At 33.3% G+C, this 20,373-nt stretch overlaps 1 protein-coding gene across 1 annotated transcript; it reads right to left on the bottom strand.

The window, feature by feature from the left end:
• Positions 1–548: 548 nt before the first annotated feature.
• Positions 549–13,387, bottom strand: LOC139487590 (uncharacterized). The gene is made up of 4 exons (XM_071272484.1): positions 13,276–13,387; positions 3,546–3,663; positions 1,925–2,245; positions 549–1,264 (listed from the first exon to the last, which is right to left on the bottom strand). The coding sequence occupies exons 2-4, from the start codon at positions 3,642–3,644 to the stop codon at positions 656–658; spliced, it is 1,029 nt and encodes a 342-aa protein (XP_071128585.1). The 5' UTR covers positions 3,645–3,663; positions 13,276–13,387; the 3' UTR covers positions 549–655.
• Between the last annotated feature and the right edge of the window lie 6,986 nt (positions 13,388–20,373).

Genomic DNA, 20,373 nt, shown 5'->3' with positions numbered 1-20,373 from the left:
AGAAGGTTGAGCACCCACAATTATTTATAACCAGTTAAAAAAAACAGTGTGATGTCTTGTTTATTTTTGGATTTTTTACATTGTTGTGGACAGTACGGTGACATTTACTTTCTGATCGTTTTGTTACCGGTGGATAGTTTTCTCATTAAAACTCATACCACCATATGCTTTTATTTTTATTTAGACAGTTGATTTTTCACAGGCTCTTGCTATGCATGAATTGACCGCCATTCGAATTATCACCGATTCATCGTAGTTATGAAGTGTCGATTTCAGTCATTCGTCCTAAAAATACTGTTGGACCTTTTTTTGTGTAAGGAGTACTCCTTGTTATTAGGACCATACAGTTTGAACGTTCTCATGCCTTGCAAAAATTGTGTTCCCTATATACTCAAAAGCTTATCCATTAAAACTCAAGAAAACAAAATAGCAACAAAGATACAAATACCTTTCTATAAGCCGGAGACAAATCATACTTAATATCTGAGAAACCGATATCATCAGAAACAATTCAATTTATCTATTCATTATATGTAGTTGACAGAGACTAATGTGTATACATTTTATTAATCTCAATAATCTTATGCTGATATAAACATTTTAATTTTTAACACAGTATTTTTCAGTGTTGGAATACCATTTATGGCAAATATCATCATATGCCTGTTGATACCAACCGTCTTATTGTTTCTTTGAGAGGTGCATACTTCCTTGCGTTTCCTGCTGATAATTGTCCAGATTCAAAAATTTCCCACGTATCTGCTTTTCTTGACATGGAACACATGACGACAGCTTGGGAATTGTTTGCATGCGTGAAGGTAGTTTTACACAAACTTTCCATCGGTCTTGACGCTTCGTAAAATTTAACACTAGGTTTCTTATATTTTGATATATTAGGGCTTTTCCATGCGCTCAATGTGAAAAACAAATGAGTAACCTTTGGTGGAATTTTGTTTAAGAAAACATCAATTTTATGGTGACCTTTTCGCTTATTATCATTCATCATGTCCCCTGAATGTTCAATGGACGGATGAGGATCCCAATCATAATAATCGCATATGCGGTAAAAAGTTGTTCCACAAAACATCAGACAGGACGCATCCAGATAGTCTATTCCTTTCCCAGGATATCCCCAATACAAGTCAAAAACAACGTGTTTAAAGTCTTGTGGAATACTGTAAAGTGAAACCACTAGACAAATAGTTGCATTTGGCTCAACTTCAAAGTCCTGAAATGTTGCTAGTCTTTTCTCTGGTGTATATTTCTGCAAAAAGATCATCAATCATTAATACATTTTTTAACGATCTTATAAGTATTAAACATTGACATAACGAAGAAACTATGAAAATATTCGCTAAACTTGTAAATTAATAAACAGCATAAGTAGGGTGGAAACCGTCTTTCATATTCTATAGTAAATTTATAACGCCCTTTTTATTGATCTTGTCTTGTGGGTAATTTTTGAGTTTGTATAATACGTTAAAAACGTGGGTCTTCATTTAGTAGCTGTTTACTATAGTTCGCAATATTAAATTCTTAAACACAAAAACAGGTAAAAACGTTACATCAACCTTTTATGTCTGTTTGGGCTTCTCACCCAATTTTGTCAATATAATGGAACTATAACTGTCATGAAAAAGGGGGCGTTTAGCTACACAGCTTTAAAACCAATGTTTAATCCACCATTTTATTCGTAAAATGACTGTACCAAATGAAATTGAGAATGGCAATGGGGAATGTGTCGAAGAGAAAACTATCAAACAAAAGACTCATAGGAACAGCCGAAGCCTACAATGGGTGTCCAACAATGCGAAAAATCCCACACTTATAGGTGTGCTTCAGTCTTTTTATTATAAAATATATTTTTTTAGAAAGTTATTGCTTTTTCATGTTTGAAGTATCTAAAGCTTTCTTGTATTCTTACTTGTAATTCTGTGTCCTTGTACAGCAATTTCTGCTTTGACGTTTCAATACCAAAGGCTTTATACACACTGACCTGTAGGTCATATACCGACATTTTTTGTGAATATGCCACTCTGGTAGAATTTCCTGTCAATCCAGTTATGTTTACATATGTTTTTTTACCAGGAATTTGAACCACTGGACTATATACTGTCTCATACTCAGAAAACAAATTTGCCAGCAAGTCTCGAAAGAATACCATTGGTTTACAATTTATATCTATTTCTTGTAAACAGCCTGGGTATGCACATTTCCCATTTTTCGTTACTCCATTTACTAAGCACTAAAATAAATAACATATACATGTATAAGCTAAATTTGAGTATAACATATATGTTTAAGGGAGAGCTGATGATGGAACAAATTATCGTACTACCTTACAGTTGTATTAAAGGTGTGTGTTTTCAATTTCTGTTGCTTCTATGTATGAACAGCAGTAAAACATTTATTTTTATCTTTGGATTTTGCCAAGTGGGTAAAGTGATGTTAGGTAAGTAATATTAAAGCTTCGTACTCCTTATTTTCCACTTCGAATAAAAAAATCTTTCCGTACATAAAAGACACAGTGCTGTCACTTGGTAAATCGACCACACATTATCTCGAAATATCAGTTACGGTGGTCAAGTATTGCGATCTGATCTGATTAACACATTGAGTGCAATTCTTTCTAACACAAACGATGCAAACGGCTAAGCGCGCGCATGTTTTAATCATGTGTTTCTAACATACGTTTGCAAAGTTTACATAAACTTTGACAAACTATGCACTCGCTAAAAATGCGTCCAGAGTTATAGTCGTTCATCGATTGTTCGTACAAACGCTACATGTGTTCCTAACTTTAAACTGAGGCCGCATTTCTTTCTAACCAAAATTTTGTAAACGTTGTGTCAAGTTTGCTGTTGTTTTCTAAACGAAACAAAAGTAGAAACAAATACCACGTTTAATAAGTCTTTAATTACCCTGTTTGAACTTTCAATAAAGCATGAACATGTTGTTGGTAAACAGACTTTTAACAAACGTAGAAACAAATACTTCGTATAATCAGGTTGGAGTTAGAAACAAATGTAGCGTTTGTACTAACAAACGACAATCGACAAACTGCAGACGCATTTTTAGCGAGTGCATATTTTGTAAAAAGTTTATGTAAACTTTGCAAACGTATGTTTGAAAGAAATTACCAAAACAAGTGCGCGCTTATGCATGTGCATCGTTTGTGTCAGAAAGAAATGCGCACTGATTAAACGATGTATTTGTTTCTACGTTTGTAAAAAAAAACCTGTTTTTACCGACAACATGTGCATGCATTATTGAACGTTCTAACAGGGGCAGTAAACAAAGATTAAACGATGTATTTGTTTCTACTTTTGTAGCGTTTAGAAAACAACAACAAACGCCCCATAATGTTTACAAAATTTTGGTCAGAAAGAAATGCACTCTAAATGTCTCGTTTATGTATCGATAAAGTGATTTACATATCCAACAAAGGTGTCACGAGTAGCTTATGCATAATTAATTCATATAATCAAATGTGAATAACATGATATAATTGCAGTATATTTTGTAGAATTTTTGAACATACAAACCCTCAAGCAAGTTAAACAAGCATGGTCACATTCTTTAGATGCATTGTATGGTGCAAATTCTTTTGACAGTTTATCTTCATTGCATACAATACAGGTCATTTTTAAGCTGTGGTTGCAGCTAAAAACAAAAGTATAAAAAAAGAGTTTTAAATACTAGTAGTTGTCACATTTTACAATATACTGTTCCTGTAAAGTCAAAAACTTGTTTGATTGTTGCCTAACTACATGTAGCTACCTTAAAAGCAGCCTACTCAAAAATTTAATGACTTAAATCGGTTCTGGTTTTTTAAAATAATTTCCTGTTCTCAAGTCTTGTCTAATACATGTAACTTTTATATATTGTTGTCCAAATAAATAAAATCCTTATCTACCTACCAACGTCCACAAGGCATGAGTAGGTAACATCAAACAAAGAATGTTAAGGGAGGCTTCATAGCTAATGCTTTTGCAGAGTGTAAATATCCCGATTTCTTATACCAAACCTGTTTGAGAGGTTGTAATTTTGCTTGTTTGTTTAATCCGGTTGTTGAATCTGATCTTCCTACAGATTAAATTTTTCAATACGATATTTCGTGTTTTATTCAAAATCTCAAAATTAGAAACTCTCGTTAACATGTTCCATTTGCAGTCTGTATCTGTCATAGGTTACTTTAATAAAACTTGAAGATTTAAATCTTGGATATGTAACACAAAAAAAAAATTTCAGGCTAGTGATTGAAGGACTAAAACTGTTGGGGTCCAAATTAAAAAGACACACCAAAAAATGAAAATAGAGATGCATTAGAAAACTCTGGGTCAATGTTAGTACAGGCGCTTGGTTATAGAATTTGGATAACTCTGATACAATTCTTTAGTTCACTATCTATACTGTAAAAAAACAAGGCAGCCAACTCGTAGCTTTTTTTATACTTCGATTGACAGAAATGTTTACTAAATGTAGATATTTTCCAGGACTTCTTCAAGACATTCCTTCACGTTCATCTAGATCTGATATATATAAAAAAAAAAAAAAAAAAAAAACGAGGTAAAAAATTCCACCTGACCCCCAGATTTTTTTATTCATAACTTCCGAGAACGTTAATTGAAGTTCAATGCGAACGAGTAAGATGTATTGCTTATTGTTTGTTTTGGGGAGGGGCGGGTTGGTATGTATATGGCATCAAAAATAAAACAGAAGAATGTTTAACTTGTGCCAAATCCTGTTTACTTTGATTAAACACAATGTTTTTTTTACAATAATCCTTACATTTCTATTTTTAATCGACCTGTTATTCATTATTGTTTCAGTATACATTATTCATGTTATTTCCCTTTTCACACAATGCTGATGAATCGTATCTTGGTTCCTAGTGTATGGAGGCGTTAACCTTTGTATTTACTTTCATTTAAATCGTGTTAAAAGACGCGAGACCTATTGATTTAAGACTATGAATTGTTATATAAAGAGCAGAACCATAAATGATAATTACGACAAAAAAGATAGTTTATAGTCATAATCTATTAGTTACCCACACCACTTCATCGAACATGGTCTCGTCTCAAGAATAACACCGGCTAGCTTCACACTAGTATACATTACACAACGAAAATCACCGTTCGGTTTTTGTTTTATACAGTATGTATAGGACTGTATGTTGACTAGAGGCTGCTAATATTTGCATTTGAACAAACAAATAGATAATGAAAATCATTTCATATCAGTTCTTCATTGCGGAGATTGCACAAAAGCTTCGTTCGGCTTCAAATGGCATGGCATCTTCAAGTTACTAGTATAAAGGAAACTTAATATTGAAGCAACGAAGTTTACTTATGTTAAATTGCCTGTTATATTTCAGGAATATAAGTTAGCTTTCATAGCTAAATCCGTGTTGAAATGTTGCGTTATAAAGACCTTTTGATGAATTTTGAACATCACTATGCCACTGATGCCTATACTATTCACACGATATCATGTGTTTAGCAAAAGGTGATATATAAAAATATGGATAAGTGGTATGATTGTCAATGAGACAACTATCCACCAAATATATATAATAAATTGTCTAATACTTTGCATTGACAATTTCAAATGCAGTGTGTTATATTAAAAGATTGTGTCCACTAATCTAATATGTTATATACGGTAATCTTTATTGATATGCCCTTGGAATAGCTAAGACTCGAGTATCATAATACTATAAGATTGCGTTTTACTGTGATCGAAGGCCAACTTAACAATCTCTAAATACTTTCAAATGATTTTATCTTGCCTTTTAAAAATACGTTTAACAAACCAAGATTTTTAAAGTGGTATAAATAAAACTAATTGTTAAAACTAATTACATACACCTTTTAAATGTGGGACACAAAATTGAAATCAGAAATATCACTTATTATTCTTAATATATAGATATAGGAAAATGTGGTATGAGTGTCAATGATACAACTCTCCATCCATGTCCAAATATATTATAATTATATGTTTGTTTACATTATAATGAAATCTTATCCTTGTGGCATTATCTTACCTTCGACTGTATTACAAATTTATTCTTTTCCATTGGTATTGATGTAACCGTATTTAATATTATTTCATACAACAGTGTTAACAAGAAAGATGTTAAAATTTGATGTACTGATTGAATGAAGCAGCACTTATATATTATTTTTTTTCCAAACGATTTTGTTTTGTGCCTGCTTCCGTTTTGATTGAAAACTTGAATTTCTCAATAGTTTTCGAAAGTATTTGGTGACTTAGATGTGTCTTAAAATGGTCTTATGATATGTCATAGCCGTCAGATATGTTTTTTGGAAAGTGTCCCATGATACGATATGCCATAACTTTTTAATGCAAAGAACGACCAAAGCCAGAATTTCATTTAAAATCTTAACATACATGTACAACTGTCATGTAGGTAATGCACCATCTTATTTGATCAATTTGTTAAATCCTCAAGTGTCGAAACGTTCATTAAGGTCGTCAGAGTCATCTATTGGTTGTTATGCAGTCCCATATAACAAAAAGAAAACTTTTTCAGATAGAAGCTTTAGTACTATTGGGCCAAAATTGTGGAATGAACTAGGTACAAATGTAAGAAACTCTGAATCTTTGGATATTTTTAAATGTCGGTTGAAAACATTGTATTTCCAAAATTATTTTGAACTTTTCTGACTTTTTTCTTGTGTATCACAGTATAAATTTTCAATTTTTGGTATTGTACATACATATTGTATTTTTGTTTAGTATTTTTGTATTTTATATGTCATTTATGTACAACGCCATTGAATACATATTGTATATGTAGAAATAGGCGTTTAATTAAGTTTTCATGTTTCATTTTTCATGTTTCATAATGAGCTTTAAACTGTATAACTGGGTGGGCAGTATAAAATGAAGTTCCTGTATTTGTTAATTTTACCATCTGCTAAATTAGAAAGAAAAAATGAAAATCCGGTTTGCTAATTTTCTGAAACGCACAATGCAAATTTTTATCTAGTTGCTCAATTTTATTTGCAGAGGCGGATTTAGGGGGGGGGGGTGGGGGGTCAGGGGGCCGGGCCTCCCCTTTTTGGAAAAAATTTTGGTTGCTTATATAGGGAATCACTGAAGCGTGACTGGAGCGGGCCCCCACTTATGAAAATTTCTGGATCCGCCACTGATTTGTACTCAGAATAAACTGTGTAGAAAATGGCAGATTAAACCTGGTTTATATAGCTAGTTAAATCTCTTACGTGTATGACAGTCGCACCAAATTCCATCATATTGACAACGATGTGTGAACAAAGCAAACAGACATAATAGGTAAAAATATCAAAAATTGGAGTACAGCAGTAAAAATTGTCTTATTCACTACAAAAACAAATAAGTGTGTAAAAAGAATCACAAAAAGGTATATAGACAAAGCACATCAGCAAAAATGAAAGACGGGAATACACAAATTTACAAATAACACAATGAAGTGATGTATAAGTACAGAGCCACGTCATATGTATCAAAGAAACACAAAAAGGCAAACATACATGTACTACATAGACAAAGCACATTCTCAAAAAATTAGACTAGAATTCAAAATTATTATAGGACAATAACACAATGAAGGGATGTATAAGTACAGAGTAACGTCATATGTATCAAAGAAACACAAAAAGGCACGTAGACAAATCGATAAGCAAAAATGAACGATTAAGAGTACAAAAATTATAATAGAAAATTTACACAATGACGGGATGTATAAGTACAGAGCCACGTCATATGTATCAAAGAAACACAAAAGGCATACATTGACAAGATCAGACATAGAATAAATTTCAGCATACTGATCACTTGTTCCTCTGTGTAGCATATTTAACCTTTTTGATCACTATTAACATAATATACTGTATGGTATCCCAAAGTAATAAATGTATATAGCGTATGCTACCATTTTTATGTTGAACAGCATGAAACACAACCAATTTTGGCAACAACTTAATATGTCGAACCTAAATTCTACGTATAATTTTGCTTTATTATACATTATACAAGGCCTGGTTAGAGAAAAGCCACGTTAAACATGTTGTTTGCAAAAGGTTGATAAAATCTTCTGATATATGCATAGTGGAGAGATAACCCCTGGGAGTCAATTGAAAGGTGGATAAAATTCAACAAAGAGTTCAATGAAATACTATGTTGTACAGCAGAGTGATTCTCACTGTTATCTTTTTTCCTAACAGTCTAGGTATCTGAAAATACACGTATTTAAGGATACTCTCAAGAACCTCTCATCTCATATAATATTTTTCACCGAGATATTATCTTGGGTTACTTTATTGTTTGCTTTTATTTTTTCATTAAATAGGAAAACATTGTCCTTTTATTATTTGATATTTTGCTTTAATAACTCTTTTCAAAACTATGAGCACGTCAATATGGGGAGTCTTTTGTCATTTTTTAATCCTCCCATCACACTAGACCACGATCGCACCATGCTCACCGCGATCTTAAATAAATTCAGATCGTGAATAGTTCGCGGCATGAGCGGCACAAAATGTAAAATTGTCGTTATTATCACGATGCTACTACGTGCTCATAACGCGTCTTCAACGATCCCGCTAGGATTATACCTCGTTCTCATCACGCTAATTCTGCGACCGCATTACGATTATCACGATTTTATAAGTAAACGCTCATCATGTTCTCACTACGACCATACAACGATTTGTCCAATTACAACACGACCACGCTCTGACGACTAGCATAGTCCGATCATACCACGTCCATACCGCGATCTTACTGTGCTCTCAGCAATAACGTCAACATCGTGTTACATCTAAATGCTGTTCTATTCCTATTTCTCATTAATACGTATATTTCTCGGAAATAACAGTCATCCCACCAAAATCTACCAAAGCTCGTAGTCGTGGTGGTAGGGATAGAGATAGACAAAGAGACAGAAGGGCTCATTCTCGATTCATGAATCGTTCATCAACTAGTCATAATGACCAAACGTGAGTCTTTGTTTGGTTAATAACCACATACGAAACCAACAGGACCAACGCCGTCTAAAATTTCTTCTTATGTAACCATATCATGGTCGTTAAGATTTTGCATCTTTTTTATTATTGTTGAAGCATTACTGCATATACATGGTCTTGTGTTTTCATGGTTCAATTGAAATTGATACGACAAACAAAACCTGGAGAGCTTTTATATTCCATGTAACAATGACAATGAGCACGAATAGAACTCGAATGGGCGTAGCATGAACGTAATCAGGTCGTAAGAAGAGCGTGATGAGGACGGCATGATCGTATGATGTTGAACAGTGTGGTATAAACGTGGTATAGCCGTAGAAGAAGCGTGTCTGGGTTGCGCTGAGAACGCTGTGGACGTACTGAGGTCGTAGTAACGCCGTTGTGAGATCCTAGCTCAGTCTCTCCGACTAGAATCGTGCTTTCGCTACGCTCTCGTTACGATGGTACGGCGACCTTTGCGATCTTACCACGACCTTTCTGCGCTCTCACTTCGCTATTTCTACGACATGATTTCGCCACGACCGCAACCACGATTGTTTTGAATATGTTCGAAGTTGACTCACACTCATCTCTATCACGAAGACCTCACCACGACCGTACTATGACCTAACTGCGATATACACGACGCCGGTCAAAATTTGCATTTTTTCAGAGATCGTAGTGCGATCGAGGCCTAGTTTGACGTGGATAAAAGGTCGCGGCACTGCCAATGTAAATTGTTCTACTTTAAATAAACACTTACGCAAATGATATCATATACAATAAAACATATAAATAGGATACTTGAATTCCATTGGCTCTAAGGACAATTATGCAGTGTAGTTGACATTGGTCTTTTCCTTAGATTAGATAAAAAATTTACAAAATTCAAATAAAAACATATTTATTAATAACAAGTTCGTTAAATAGTAAGGGATATATGTCGAAGGAAAGATATAGGTCTACTTATATGTACTTTGAGCTGAAGTCGTTTATCTTTAAAGTATGAACACTAGGATAAAAGGCGGGCACCAATAATTAAAAAAATGTCTGAATAAAATATAATCAGTTAAGTACATTACACAATTGACTGATTGAGACCGATAGGTAACTGTTAGGCAGCAACCATTTGATTCCAGTTTTTGGAGAAAAAAATATGTTTGTTTCCCCCTCAGCTGCCACTATATGTAATGCTAAAATTGAAAGAAAAAAAAAGTTTGTCCAGAAAAAAATTCCATCATAGCCCCGCCCAGAAAATCAAATGGTTGCTGCCTTATTTGATCTTTTTTGTCGAGCCTTCGACTTAAGTCGAAAAAGCGAGACATAGCGATCCTACATTCCGTCGTCGTCGTCGTCGTCGTCGTCGGCGGCGGCGTCCACAAATATTCACTCTGGTTAAAGCTTTTGAAATTTTAACAACTTGCTTAAACTATCCTGGACTTCATCTAACAAACTTGGACAGAAGCTTGTTTATGATCATAAGATAAAATAAAATTCTATTTTTATGCCCCACCTACGATAGTAGAGGGGCATTATGTTTTCTGGTCTGTGCGTCCGTTCGTCCGTCTGTCTGTCTGTTCGTCCGTCTGTCCCGCTTCAGGTTAAAGTTTTTGGTCAAGGTAGTTTTTGATGAAGTTGAAGTCCAATTGACTTCAAACTTGGTACACATGTTCCCTATGATATGATCTTTATAATTTTAATGCCAAATTAGAGATTTTACCCGAATTTCACGGTCCACTGAACATAGAAAATGATAGTGCGAGTGGGGCATTCGTGTACTGAGGACACATTCTTGTTTTCCATATTTTACTTATAAGTGGACTTAAATTTTCTGCCAGGAAACAGTGGTTAAAGTTTTTAAAGTTTTAATAACTTTCTTATACCATTTTGGATTTGTACCAAACTTGGACAGAAGTTTATTTATGATCAAAAGCTAGTATCTAGAAGGAAATTTTGTTAAAATTGTGTACCCGTGTATCTGTATTTTACTTATAAATGGACTGTTGTCAGCTTTATGGTCGGGTTGTTCTCGCTTTGACACATTCCCCGTTTCCTTTCTCAATTTTATTAGTTTTTCTTTCAGTGAACATTTATACATACATTCTGCATTTAAAGTTTTAAAAACATTTATTAGATTCATAAACTATCCTTGATTTATATTAAACTTGGACAGAAGCTTCTTAAAATCAAACGATATTATCAAGAGGAATATTTTTATGGATTTGTTTCTCTCATTTTTCTTGAGTCTGCGTAACAGCAAAAGTAAGCGAGACACTGGGTTCCGTGGAATCCTTACAATTTTTTTTTATCGTAACATGGACAGTAAAGATTTGATAGACATTATTATCTATACGTTTGCTTTATCACGAGACTAGTGTTTAATAAAGTAGGTAAAGGTGACACATATCTTCGACTTTGATACTAATGTGATACGAGACACAATTTAAACTTCCAAAAATAACAAAACACTATCTAAATATTTGTAGATCAGCAATCAGCCTATCAAATATTTATGTCATAGAAAATCTTAACATTAGTTTTAGTACTACCCTTTTTGTGAAGGTTTTTTTTTCTGGCTTGCTGAATGTTAACGGAATGTTAATTTCTTTTCATTAGACAATGAAGCCAACCATATGAGATGAGATGTATACTAAGTACAAAAAACTGTACCTTCGTAATTATCTTACCAAAATGGAATATAACAACAGACATATAATTATATAAAACAAAATAAGAATCGTCGGAGTCGGTGTATCCCTTCTTACTTTAACATGCTTTTTTTCGGAGGCAGGTTTGATAAAACGTGTGAAATTGACAATTATGTTAATTGACATGAAGATGTTCTCAAAAGTAAATGGATAACCTGCATTTATCATGTTTTACGTAAAATCTGGTCAAATTGCTTAAAGCTTAAAGACACCCACCTACCCACCCAATCCCCTCGAATTACTATTCATTTGCATAAATCACTTTGTGTACAATGCCATGGCAAAAAGACAACAAAAAGGTCTACAAAACACAACATAGAAACATAGAAACATTAAAAGATGGCAAAAAAAACCACGATAGTTATCTAATCTGACCTGGAAAATTTGGTAAATTCTGCTCCACGTATGACACCCATTGTGGTACATGTGCAAATACAAACCGATGCGATGAACATGTATTTTTGTCACACAAGAAACGAGAGTTCAGATTAGTAAGAGTTGTACGTCATAAAGTAAACTATTATTTTGAAACGGTAATACACCCTGAAATTAACCTATTTTAAAAAGCGAAACTAAACCTTCAAACTGGTATAATACAAAGTCCTACCCACGACTGTAAGGGACACGATCAAATACTAAAGAGGTTCTAATTAACATCTTGTATCAATAGAAATAGACTGAATGATAAAGTTATTTATCCTGCAATCAGTCAACAAATGTACAAATAACAGGTTCACTAATAAATGTGTGCTTTATTTGAACTCGACAAATAAAGTCTTTATGTAAAGCAATGTTGAGATATTTCCTTTGCATAACAGTTCATATTGGGGTTCAATCTTTTCGCGGTCCGCGTTTAAACTAAATCGCTTTCTTTTTCTTTTTTTTAAATCGAAGACATTGATTTTGATTCAAATTTTAACTAAAGCTTCAAATGCCGAATGTAGATTGCCGAATAAAAAACAACAAAGTTACATTGTCGTAAATATAAAATGTATGCGTATTCGCTACGAAACAAGAGAAAAAGCTTGGCGAGCCTCTATTTTCGTCCTGTTTTTTGAGCTCGTACATATAACTTTCATATTTTCCAACAAAGTACATGTACACATATTGTACGTATATATTAGAATGAAGAGCTACAATTGAAAATGAAGGGGCAAATATCCATGACAATGATCGTATGTGACTGAATGCATCACTAGTACAACAAACTTTGCTTGGATTACGCATTAAGTTTGTCTTTTCTCTACGTTTAGTTACACGAGGGTCGAGTTCAATATCGTAGCAGCTACGTAGCTGCTATCAATATCTATGTAACAACTAGTCTTTAGCTATATGTTCAATAGTCAAAATTTACGTAGTACTACGTAGCCGCTGCGATATTGAACGCAACCCTGATGATCATCATGGATAACAACAAAAACGTGAGTATGTATTTTGTGCTCAATTGGTAAATCAATGGAAAGGCTCTCGCCCTAGGAAATACTTTCCCATTGTCTATTATAATTATGTACTACGTCTACCTACTTTTCTTAAAATTTTAAAGTACTCACATTTTGACCTCCTTCAGAAAATGTATTTTGCTGACCTAATTTATGCGCATGTGCATAATAGATGTTTAAATTTTCTGCAAGTTAGTTTTCCAGAATACGTTTGAAATATGTCACATGCTACTATGTGTATTTAAAGAGGTAAAAATCGATTATTTGTATATCTTGAATTGGTTATCTAAATTAGTTACACGTAGTTATAGAGAAATAATTGTTTCAATAAGGTAAGTCTTTTTCAAACTTTTTGTTCCAAAGAAAAGTCACCCTTTGTTAAACTTATTTTAATGGCAGCAAAACAACGGGTAAGCAGGTGTTTCAATAGACCAGTGTAAAAACGTATTTTGTAATATAATCAGGAGTTTAAAATGAAGACCTTGTTAAACAATTTTTTTCTTGACTCAAAGATTATATATTTGTCTGCATTGACAATACTTTTTATAATTTTTTGCGAAAGTCGCTTTAAAATTGTTGTTGACTTAAAGTTTACCTGATAAACTGACGACCTTCATTAAACATTTTATGCGGCCATTGTATATCTTGTTGTCTTTATTGTCCTATGAAAAATTTGAATATAACGGCCATTTATATATTATATATATATATATATTCAATTTAGACTTGTTTATATATATATATATATATGCAAAGTTGAAAAGGGTTGCGTTACAATGTGGTCAATCAAAGAAGGATAGAAACAGTGTGCACAAAAGAAGGGAAATAAACATCTGTTCTACAATTCATATCACAGATAATTAAAGACTGAGAAAGACCAATCCCTATAACTGTGCCTATGAAATAGCTGTTTTCATTGGGGACAGCATTTTACTTAAAAATCAAGAGTTAGCATTATATTTATATAGAATGCATAAATAATATTCACTACGTGGACATCGAATATCTGACACGAGTACATATTGATTGCAACAAACAATTAATTTTCCTATATATATATAGGCGACACTGATAGCCTCTTTCAAGATGCAGATTTTAGAAGGAAAAAAATGTTTAACGAAACATTGCTCAGTTTCGTTAGAGCTAAGGAAATTTTGTCTTTAATATAATGTAGAGTGTACATAGTTTTCAATAATAAAAATAACGGTTGCACATATCGACCAATCAGGATTAGATATACTCTCTATAACTCTGAATACCATGATTGTTCCCTTAATTGTCACATACAAACCATGTATCTCTTTTGTTTGCCTGTAACTACCTTTATATGAATTCAAGTAAATTTTTCATTGATGTAGTGAGAATATCCCACCGTGGCAACTCTGCTTTTATAATGTAACTTTTGTAATGTTCACAACTAATATAATTAAGAATATATATGTAGTATGAATGCCAATGAGACAACTGTCCATCCAAGTCATAGTTTATAAAAGTTAACAATCATACTAGGTCAAAGTACGGTCTTCAACACGGAGCGTTGGCTCACACCGAACACCAAAAGGGCCACAAAAAGACTAGTGTAAAACCATTCAACAAAATTGGGTTTTGATGATGGTTATGTGTTTGTAGATCTAACTTTACTGAACATTCTTGCTGCTTACAATTATTGCTATCTAAAATTAACTTACAGTTGTCTCATTGGCAATCATACCAATTTGAAATCTTGTTTTTTATAAATTAGCCCATTAGTTTTAAATGAAAATATTTTGCAAAAATTAAACAAAAACTACAAAATGTATGATAATGGTTAAACATTGACTATAAAAGGCAATAACTCCTTAAGAGGTGAAAAAACCAGAGAAGTAGTCAAGTTAACATATATATAAATTCAATAACTTTTTTGTTATCCACAACGGAATATTCGGTATCATGTCATCCAATGAGAAGATTCCTTAACAACGTATTTGGCGGTATAAATACAAGATGAAAAATGGGTAATGGTTTAGGATGTGATATGAGAAGAAGCTCGATGTAATATTTTTACCAATTTGATCTTTCAGTCAGACTTACAAAATCACGACTAATAGTGAGTTATGATATGGAAAGCGATTTCATAATTATAGTACTCTGAACAAAATTGACATGGGGAATATTGACCACCCACCCTCTAAAAAATAGCTCCCCTACAGGTGGGGAAAATTGAACCCAATGGAAAAGGCAATCCCTGTTTATTCATTTAAGATACTTATTAGAACATAATAACATTGTACAAGTAGCTATCATGCTACTACACATTAGACTTATTACATCCGCTTTGGAGGTCAATATTATATGAAGAGGGTCAAAATACCAGATATATGAAATCATTTCAAACATACAGTTTTTTTTTAATATAAAACAGAAGATGTGGTATGATTGTCAATGAGACAACTCTCCACAAGAGACCAAATAACACAGAAATGAACAATTATATGTCACCGTACTGCCTTTAACAATGAGCAAATCCCTTACCGTATAGTCAGCTATAAGAGGCCCCAAAATTACCGTACTTTGACCTATTATTGTTAACTTTTTATAGCGGATGACCGTGAGGACATTTCGGTGTATTGCTATTGTCTATATTTCCATTACGCAATATTCGTTTTGGGATTTTTAACCGATCTATAAACATGATGAATACGAAGATATCATCAAGTGCAAACTAACATTCCTTATCGCTTGTAATGTAATAAATTCACTTTTTAAAGAAGATAAATAAATAATATTAAAATGTTTTGTTATATGTGTATACATATATAAGTAAACAATCATTATTATCGATGCACACGCATGCGGAAGAATATCTCAAGAACGGTTTGCAATCTCAAGGAACGATAACTCTGAATGGATGATTAAACATTTTTTGCCTGAAATTCGAATTCCTACTCAAATCCATTCTATTAGAAAAATCGAATTATTATAGAAGAAGAATAGAATGATATACAAATGCATGAAAATTATATATAAATGTAATTGTAATATACAAGTATCAATATTATATATAACAATAAACCAGAGTATACTGATTTGTATCACTACAATATAATAGTCATTACGGTGAGGACGAATTCCCTGTCATTAATTTATGATCTACGCAAGAACTTGTCCCAGAAAAAAATTATAACTGTACATTAACCCCACTTTCAGGTATAGAGATGTGTTTTTTTCTGGGACAAGAACTTGAGGTCATCCGATGTTCAGTACTTCTGTACTTTGATTATACATTATGACTGGGATAGAGAGTTATCACGATGGCAACCATACCACATCTTCTCATTTATTCCAGATACTTATTGGAACTTCCGTTTCTTGTGTGACAAAAATTCATTTACACCGCATTCAAAGATCTTAGTATAGGGTTGAATTGATAAATTTTATTAAGTTTCAGTACGTAAACATTGGTTGTATCTGAAAACACGATTTAACTTTTAAACAAGTTCACATCTTCGTAATAAATATGATTATGATATCCCGTTTATGATAAGGTTGCTACAGGTACAGTAAAGGTTCTGTGATGATGTCCAATCTCTACATATCAATAAAAGAAAAGGTTTTAGGTAATTTGAGTCAACGAAATCACAGCCTTAATAAATTTCCAGTTATACATAGATTACGCTCATCCAATGATTTTTCTATAAGAAATTCTTCACTAAGTTGAGAATAAGTAACAATAACCTTAAAAATAGATGGGAGTCGCTATTATAAAATTCCTAGAAAGGCCATGATAGTAATTATGTATATTGTGTCATTTGCTAATGCCCGCGTCACACTGTCCCGATTTTTACGCCGATAGCAACACGATTATGGAAATTTTCAAAATCGGGACTGATCGTATCCAGATCGGGCTATTCGTAATGCCATCTTTAACCATCGTAGAACCATCGGCGACTTTTTCTAGCCTTCGGGGAAAACTTCGGGAAGGGTTCTAAATTTTTTAACATGTTAAAAAATCCCCGAAGGTGCGTCCGATGTTGAGGGTTCGTATTGAGTTCGTATCACCATCCTCACCATCGTAATGTCACCGGGAATGCATCTTTGAACATCGTATTGCATTCGTGTTTCCATCGTTTCCATCGGGCAGTTTTGACATTACGATGTCTATACGAATGAGTCACGAAGCTACCAGAGGGTCTTACGATGGAAGCACGACTTCGTGAAGACCTCGTATTCCCGTCGTGTTGCCATCGAATACAAGTACGAAGGCGACAAGATGGAACTACGACGGCAATAAATCCAGCTAAGTGTAAGTTAAGTTTTGGCGCTAAATTATTTAAAGTGCAATGCGCGATAAAAACATGGACCTCATATCATATGATTCTATGAGAACAAGAAAGACGACAGCGTTGTTTCTATTAATTCAAATGGAACAAGAAGAGCAGCTATTACAGGCTCAGCATTTACTTTTACAAGTAAAATATTATCTTTTGTCAATTTTTCATATCAAGTAACATAATGAAAATCATAAAACGCGACTCATACACCAACACTGCATGTACACGTTTATATAGGGAAACCAACTTTTTCTTCATTATTCTGATTTTTTATGTATCGTATGAGTTGTTGTCACACGAATCTTTATTCCATAACCATTTTGTTTTCTATATGTCATATTTTGCCGCATTTGTTGCTTTCCCTACATCCTTCCTTTTGTCTATATTATTATGATATTCTACTGGAAAGAGCTCTTTTTAAATAAAAGGGATCAACGAACCCATTACCTTACTTTTAAGATAGATCAGTAAACATGGGCATAAATATGGGTGATTATTCAGACTAGTGCACACATTTTACAGTCCAAACAAGGCAATGCCGAGCGTGGCATCCCTCGTATGTAACATATTGGGGACAAATATGGACACTATATTTGTATATGACACATGCAGAAAATGGTAAATTGAATATGCATCTTTGATACATAAACTATTTAGAAATCAACCAAAACATTCAGTAACTGAAAATACCTTTTATATTGTCTTTAGAACCAGCAGGTAAAAAAATGAGCAACCAATTTCCTGTGTACTACTAGTATGCTATTTCAAGGAGAAAAAACAAGTCCATATGCATAACCTTGACATTTGGCCTTGAACGTAAAAAATGTCAGATCATTACAAGGAGGAACAATATACAAAATGTGGTTAAAATCTTTTGAAGCATATTGGTTTTAGAGTGTCCACAAGGGTGATATTGCCTTGTATGACAACTGCCACTGTGACCTTGACCTTTGAACTTTTAAGTTAATAGCGCTTAAGATATTCTTAACGAGTAACACCATACCAAGTTTTGAGCATTTTGTTTCTAGAGTGTCCATAACAACTCTATCTACACGCAACTTATATGTAGTAGGCGAGGGGATAATACACTAAGTTTTATAAGAATCGATTTTCCGCCATGCACGGCAGACTTGTACAGAAACAATATGTTGTCGAAATTCTGTTCGTATCATAAAAAAGTTCAAAACAGGTAGAACGCATTTTTAGATCGTTTGTATACTTATCGTAAGCTGTACACGACGTCTTTTATACATCGTATGGCCATCGCGCCATCATCGTAATCCATCGTGTAGCCTTCGTGATCCATCGTATCGGCTTCGGCTGAGTTATGAAGCTTAAATACCCTTCTTCGGTTAACTTTCGTATGTCCATCTTTTGCTTTCGTATATAATTTCGGCACCATCGTATAGACTTCGTTATTCATCGTATTTTCTTCGGTCACCTTTTGGTATTTTAACGAGATCGGGACCAACTTCGTACGAACTTACAATTTTCGTATTCGGGTGACCATCGTATATAAAAATCGGGACAGTGTGACGCGGGCATTATAAAAAAAAACTTCCTCCTTGAATGTAAAATCATCTCAGGTATAAATTATTTGAAAATGGTTTACCTTCTCATAATTTTTGTCTCTAACCTAAGAAACAAATCTTTACTCCTCTTTCATGGAACATGTTAAAAATATTGGATCTTTTATAAAACAGTCATTGAAACTGAGGGCAGACGTCTTATATTTATTTATTTTTTTTTGGGGGGGGGGGGGGTTGTAAAATTATAGATTTCCGGGTTAAATCTTGAAATTATACTATTTGTGGTCTACACTTTATTTATCTTAAGTAATTGACAGAACCCTTGACTATTTAAAGCAAAAATATCATGAAAAACGATGTATGTTTTAAACCTTTTTTAATCGTGGTTAAATCCACCATAGTCTACATTAAAAAAAATCAGGATATGACAGTTGTTATCCGTTCGTTTTGATCTACTTGAGCTTTTGATTTTGCCATTTAATTATGATTTTTCCGTTGTGAATTTTCCTCGGAGTTCAGTATTTTTGTGATTTTACTTTTTAGACGGATCTTCATTGAGTTTGGCCATAAGCTGTGATCCTGAACTATAGAGTTGTATTTGCGAAAAATACCAGTCAAGGGACTGGTATGTTCTATTATATACGATCACGAGATTTTTGTACTAGAAAAGTTGCATTTTTTCGTTGAAATTTTTAATATTTATATTCAAAGATTCAAAATGTCTGATATGATTTCTCTGAATGTATACCTACATTAAAATGTAATGTTAGTCAATCTCAATGACATGACGGTATATTTTCTTTGCATATTGTTAAAGTCCATATCAAATTGATTTTGTGTCAAAATGTGACGAAACTAAAACCAATTTTGGATTTGATAATTACATATTCCTTTTACTATTGATTTTGCACTGTTTACATAAGACAAAGATATTTAAACTTCTATCAGACAATCGTATAAAGATATTTCATAAATAATGTGCACAAACATAATATTTGATTAAGCACAATACAAGGAAGACCTAAAATTTCTAAAAAATGAATCTGATCTTATATATGGTCTCCTTGTGCAGTAGCATATACAAAAGACCATATAGTACTAGAATAGCTTCAATTCTAAATCTCAAAATACAACGAGTCCATGTAGATTGACTTTGCACCCTCTCCTGTGGTTTTTTTGACGACCACTGCCCCACTGAGCATACAGGACTATTACATGACGATGCTGTCAATTATTCAATAGATCCAAAGCAAATTAAAATAGATGACATCAAAACACATTTTTCCACCCATATGCCGCTCAAATTTTGATAAATTTCCGGTTAAAAATGACTTTCCTCAAATTCAACGTTGATTAACTTAGAAAAAATA

The sequence above is a fragment of the Mytilus edulis genome, chromosome 9, assembly GCF_963676685.1.
Source record: "Mytilus edulis chromosome 9, xbMytEdul2.2, whole genome shotgun sequence".
Lineage (NCBI taxonomy): Eukaryota > Metazoa > Mollusca > Bivalvia > Mytilida > Mytilidae > Mytilus > Mytilus edulis.
This window is presented reverse-complemented; position numbering and strand designations above follow the sequence as displayed.

Bases quoted from the DNA above. Each gene is read 5' to 3' on its own strand.
- LOC139487590 (XM_071272484.1), bottom strand. From the start codon at position 3,644: ATGACCTGTATTGTATGCAATGAAGATAAACTGTCAAAAGAATTTGCA. The intron at 2,246-3,545 runs GTTTGTATGTTC...TATTTATTTTAG, and splicing joins CTTGTTTAACTTGCTTGAGG to TGCTTAGTAAATGGAGTAAC. The intron at 1,265-1,924 runs GTAAGAATACAA...ATCTTTTTGCAG, and splicing joins ACAAGGACACAGAATTACAA to AAATATACACCAGAGAAAAG.